This window comes from Benincasa hispida, chromosome 9 (genome assembly GCF_009727055.1).
Source record: "Benincasa hispida cultivar B227 chromosome 9, ASM972705v1, whole genome shotgun sequence".
Classification (NCBI taxonomy): Eukaryota; Viridiplantae; Streptophyta; class Magnoliopsida; order Cucurbitales; family Cucurbitaceae; genus Benincasa; species Benincasa hispida.
Window position 1 is genome coordinate 66,599,034 of NC_052357.1, and position 6,131 is coordinate 66,605,164.

The window sequence follows — 6,131 nt, forward strand, 5'->3', positions numbered from 1 at the left end:
ATCATAAACCCTTATTTTGCTTATCCCTCCAAGAAATTGGTTGCTTTTTGAAATATTATATTATGGCACACTTTGTAAATTATATTTAATTGATATGTGTATGTTAATTGACCAATTCATCCATATAGAATAAAGAAAATGGAAAATGGATTTTGAGACTATATGGAAGGGATTTGAAAAATAGGAATAATTCAGAAACGGTCAGTTTAATCAAATCTATCAAGTGTATATCAATAGTATATCAAGTATATCAATTTAGTAAAGTACACCAAGTATATATCAGTAGTGTATAAAGTGTATAAGTTATATCAATGATATATCAAGTGTATATCAATAGTATATCAAATGTAAATCAATAATATATCATAAATATATCAAGTGTATCAGGTATATATCAAAAGTGTATCAAGGGTGTCAAGTGTGTGAAGTGTATATCAGTAGTGTATCAAATATATATTAGTAGCATATCAAGTGTATATCAAATATAAGACATTGGTGTATCAAATACCAATTAGTAAATGCTTGATTAGCTAATATAATTAAAATGAAGTTTATCAATAGTAAATCATATATATATTCCGCATAAAGTATATCACTTAGGGGGCATTTGACGCGCGATAAAAGCAGAGAGTTGAGTTGAGTTGAGTTGGTAATTATTATATGGAGAGTTAAATTATCTGAAGAGTTACATTGTCTGTGTTTGATGTGTAGAATTAAGTTGAGTTGGTAATTATTGTCTGTGTTTGGATGTAGAGTTGAGTTGAATTGAGTTTGGGTATTTTGTGCTGTTTTTGTCAATGAAATTGATTTTTTTTTTTTTTTTTTTTTGCTATTGTTGATTTTAATTTTCAACTATACACATATTTTTCTAACTTTTCTAAGAAAAAAACAAAAAAATTTCCAATTCTTTTCCATTCTCAAAACATAAGAAATTCTCTATAATGTATTCATATACAGAACACAAAATTTTGAATTCAATTTTAAACACTCAAATAGAAGTAATTATTCCATTAAAAAATCCAACCTAATCACTAATTACCATAAAAATTAAAAAGGACTGAAAGGGTCAGTACCATCAAATGAAATTATCGACATTGTTTTAGATAGAAGGAATGACACTTAAATGTTAATCTTACAATTTAAATCACAAAAGCAACTATTAGATAGTCTTTTTTGGCCAATTTTGTGGAATATGGATTTACCTTTTTCTAAAACTGGTGAATTGATTTTAGAAATATTGATGCCTATTTTTTCTACTATTATGTTGCATCAGTGTACAAACTATCTTTAAAAAAATAAAAAATAAAAAACTTGAGTCATAATTTCAAATTTCATTATTTCATTAGAAGTATGTAATATTTGAAAACATCAAGGGATAGGTTGTTTAAAAACATACCGTTGAACTTTTATTTAGTGAACAATAATAGGATGTCGTATACAATATTTTTTAGATCTAAGAAAAAATGAAATAGAAGAAGAATAATTAGATCCAAAATAATAGCCACGGAAAGAAAATAAAAAAAGAGAAAGGATGAGTTGAGAAAGAAAAGGGAAAATAAAAAAACTCATGCGAGTCAAATAGAGAAAGAAAAGAGAAAATAAGATAGACGAACTAGACGACGAAAGAAGAGAGAAGATGAGAGAAAGGGAGCAAATGTGAAGAGAGCATGAGAGAAAGAAACGACAAAGTAATTGAGGGAGTTGTGAGAGTAATGAAAACGCATGGAAAATGGGTGAGAGTAAGAGTGATAAAATGGTGGGTAACTAAACCTACCTTTTTTTTTTTTATCAGTGGTCGTGGATGTTGGGCACAAGAAGGTGGTAGGCAAAGTACGTCGCCGAAATTTCTTGTGCGAAGGTAGTCGTTGGAGTTAGTTGCTAGAGTTGTCGTCAGAGGTGGTTGGTAGAGTCCGAAGTTCTTCGTTGAAGTTAATTATGCGAACTAGGAAGTCATAATTTTCTTTTTACCAAGGCGGTTGTCAGAATTGGTTGCCAGAGTGTCCCTAGAGGTGGTTGTCGGAGATTGGAGTTGGTTGTCGGAGTTAGCCACCCGAAGGTGGTCACCGAAGTATGTTGTCGGAGTGTGGTAGCCGTAATCGCCAACGAAAACCGAGGGGGTGGAATTATTAAAAACATTGAAATGAGAGAGAATGGGGAAGAGTTGAGGTGAGTTAGTAAAATAATCAACTCAACCCCACCAACATTTAAAGTTGGTTGTCAAACATTTGGTTGGTAAAAAATACCAACTAAACTCAACTCTCCTCAGTTGTCAAATACCCCCTTAAGAAATATACTTGATATTGAGTATATCAATGTATAGATTTTTTACATTTTTTTAGTGCTTGGGCGAGCCACATTTGGCTAAATCTACCAAAGTAAAAAGTATGATACACGTCTGCAAATTTTATATTCTTTTTTGCTATTCATGCAATTATCCTATGTAATTATATCATTTCATAACCATTGAATACAGATTTACAAGTTTAGTCATGTTTGTGTTTATTTAATCTTAAATATTTTAAATATGTACAATAGGTTCTTAAACTCACTCATTTATATATAATAAACCTCTAAAGTTTCTGTTTTATCTAATAAATTTTAGATAAATTATTTTTAAAAAAATTAATTAATATATTAAATGTTATTAAGGGTTGTATCAGGTAAGACCCAAAACCTGCAGATAGGCTCAAGCCTAAGGGAAACTAGGATGTGGCTTAGGAACCATACATCAAATGAAAAAGACAGATCATCGAATTCTTGGCCAACTAGTCACACTCAAAGGATTACATTGAAAGAGAAATAATTGACCTGAGCTCATTACTGTGTTCTAAAATCTTGAGAGTCACAATCAAAATCCTGATACACCATTGGCGTTATACGTAACTCCAAACAGGTATCAAAGGAAGGACCTTAAAAATAGCCCTATTTCGACAACTTCACCAGAGATAAGTAAGAAAACTCCAAGTGAAAACCTCTAAAACTCTTTTTGTCCTGAATGTTTTATGTACTAACTTAAGCATTAGAGTGTACTCGACTTGGCACCACATCGGTGTGAATACTTTCACAAAGATCAACTCCATTGACGAGGCTAGATCAGATGAGTATGCTCTAGAAGAGCATCTAAGCTCACTTGTGAGTTTCCTATACCAACAGATATTAATTTAGATGTTATGTCAAATAGAATCCTAAATATTTAATTTCATGTAAGATAGATTCGTGAATTTAAAAAAAAAATAATATTTAAAACTTCAAGAATCATAATTTATAATTTCAAAAGATTAAGATCAAATAGATTTTAAAGTTTTTCAACAAAATTTGTAATTCAACTTAATATCCGTATAAAATTTGTCTACTTTTATTCCATTAATCTTCTCATACATTTTTTAAATATAAATTTTAAATTTTCTCCAAAATATTCCAACTTGATAGAAGCACAAATCATGAAATCATATTGTTCTCCCTCATTCGAATATAATAGCTCTCTATCGAACTGCTATTCTTCAGTTTATTTTGTTTTTGAATCCACAAATCTGAAGATTATCAAGAATAGGTATTTTGAAATTTTATATTCTCATATAAAAAGTTGAATTAAAAAAATTTAACCACTCTTTTAATATTAGGAACAATATTGTAAGCAACTAAATTATTGGTGGGAATCAACATCCTTCATGCTAGATTTTTTTTTTAAGAACAATTACTGTGCGAGATTCAATCTCTGGTCATTAGAAACATAGATCATGTCAATACCATTTTGACCACTACCAATCAATATTGAAATAAGAACTTGAGATTTGAATTTGAATACTAGTTTTTATTTAAAAATGATTCACAAAATTGTGGTTACAAATAATAATAATAATAATAATAATGTATCTGTATTAATCAAATATACCAAAAAAAAAAAAAAAACACCCCATAGAACGAATAAATGAATGAATCCTATTAATCTTCAAAACCCGATCATTTCTATACGCCATCGTTTTCGCATTAAACGAGGGTAGAACAAGCGGAAGTGTTGGGATCAAACAGCGCCGGAAGCAGATATTTCCGTCCATTCCGACCATTGGCATTGTAACTCCCTCCGGTGTCGGAATCGACAAGAAGCTCCCCAGGAAAGCCAGGGTAAGAGCCCTTGGCAAAGATTCCGGTGCAAGCCGACGCCGCCTCCAGGGGAGCCTCCTTAGGGCCCTGATAGAACCCATTCCCAAAGGGATTGGTAACAGTTCCGGCGAGAAGAGCGGCGAGGTTAATGACAAGACCGTCCATCCCAACGTCGTTATTGGGTGCGACCAGCGGCGGAGTCTGGGGACCGTACAAGGGCTGGTGGAAGGGCCAAGCGCAGTAACCAGGACATTGGGTTTGGGAATTACCGACCCAAATGTAAGCAAATCTGTGGGGCTTTCCGTTGATGGGAGCTCCAAGAGAGGATCCGTGGGAGCCGCATTTGTTGAAACAGAATCCGTCAACGGTGACATCGGGGGCGGTGAAGACGAGATTGATTGCATTGGTCTGGCCACCCTTGGAAGCGAGAGCGAGAATGTGGGAATTGGTAAGAGATTTGCCAAGGGAGTAATCGGGGAGTTGAATTTGGGAGGCTAATGAGAAAGAGGGGGGTTTGGAATTGGAATTGGAATTGGTATAATAATTGTGAATGGTGTTCCACCAAGTGGAAACAGAGGGACTTGGAGAAATGGGTTTGGAAGAAGAAAGGGAAGAGAGGAAATCGATGACAATGGCTTTCTGGGAAGCCTTGAAATTGCCATACCAAATGAGATTGAGGGATATGTCGCCGCTGAGAAGAGGGCCGTTGTGGTAACGGAAGAGGAAAGATGGGTTTCTAGCGGCGGAGATGAAGTGAAATGAAGAAGAGAGTAAGAAGAAGAAAAGAAAGAAGGAAATGGAAGAAGGCATTGTGAAATTTGAAGTGATGTGGTGGGAAGAAGGGAGAGTAAAGGGGTTATTTATTGAGTGAGAGACAGCAGGATAACGCGTAATGCTGCGCCGCTCTATCATCTACTTGTTGCCAGGTGTCGAAGAGTACAAATTAAGTCAATAATTCCCAATCAATTAATTCATTCTTTTTAATGCTTGTCTTGTCGTAGCCTATTATTTCTTTTATAATTTCAATTTTTCATCATTCATCCATTTCTATTGTATTTTTCGATTTCACATTTTATGTTGAAAGAAAAGAATAAAAATTCTTTGTTTTAAATTTTTAGATTTGGTAATGCCAGGTTATTTATTATCATATCTTTGTAAATTTTTTTAATTGATATTTCACAAATTAAGCACTTAAAAGAAAATGTCTACAAAATGAAAAAATAACAAAAGAAAAAACGCGTACCAGATAAGAAAAAGTCAAAAATAGGATAAAATTAAATCGAATCATGCAAATTATAAGAGTGACGGGAAATTCGAAAAAATGGTCCTAATAATCCCTCGGAAAAAAAAAACTTTGACAAAGGGAAAATTAAAAGGATATTGTCCTTTTAGAAACTATTTAGAAAAATATTGTTGTTTTCAAACTATTTGTAAAAATATTATTGTTTTTTATTTTTTTTTAAATAAGTCGAGGGTTGAAAATTCGACTTACATAGGTCGAATTTTGAACCCTTGACCTTTCCCTTTCGTATTTTTTTGTACGTCGAACTTTGAACCCTCGACCTTGCCCTAACATTATTATTGAGTCTGTTTAATTATCATTCCGGAGACCTTCCTCATAATTATTTGATGTGGAAAGAACGAAAGACCTTCCTTATTTCGGAGACCTTCCTCATAACACTCATAATTATTTGATGTGTTAAAAATAATTTTGTATTGGGAGAGAACGAAAGAGGGAAGAGCAAAAGAGAGAGCGAGATATTGAGAGAAAGCAAGATCTGAGAGAGCGAGATTTTGAGAGAGAGCGAGAGTTTCCAGTTTTTTTCTTTTTAACTTGGGAGTTTTCAGCTTGATATGTTATTCTTTCTAACCCATTCATTGGTGCATATCTGGCACGAAGCTTCTTAACTTGGGAGTTTCCAGTTTTTTTCTTTTTTGGTCTGATTTTTTTTTTTTGGAAACTTTATGAAGGGTAGTTTTTTCATCTCAAGTGATTTGATATGGAGAGAACGAAAGACCTTCCTCATAAC

At 33.2% G+C, this 6,131-nt stretch overlaps 1 protein-coding gene across 1 annotated transcript; it reads right to left on the reverse strand.

Annotated features, from left to right (window-relative positions):
* Positions 1-3,814: 3,814 nt before the first annotated feature.
* Positions 3,815-4,927, reverse strand: LOC120086350 (protein PHOSPHATE-INDUCED 1-like). Its single transcript, XM_039042962.1, has one exon. It carries the CDS (start codon positions 4,909-4,911, stop codon positions 3,988-3,990), a length of 924 nt encoding a protein of 307 aa, XP_038898890.1. The 5' UTR covers positions 4,912-4,927; the 3' UTR covers positions 3,815-3,987.
* Positions 4,928-6,131: the final 1,204 nt, after the last annotated feature.

Excerpts from the sequence above, each read along its gene's own strand:
- LOC120086350 (XM_039042962.1), bottom strand. The coding sequence starts at position 4,911 with ATGCCTTCTTCCATTTCCTTCTTTCTTTTCTTCTTCTTACTCTCTTCT.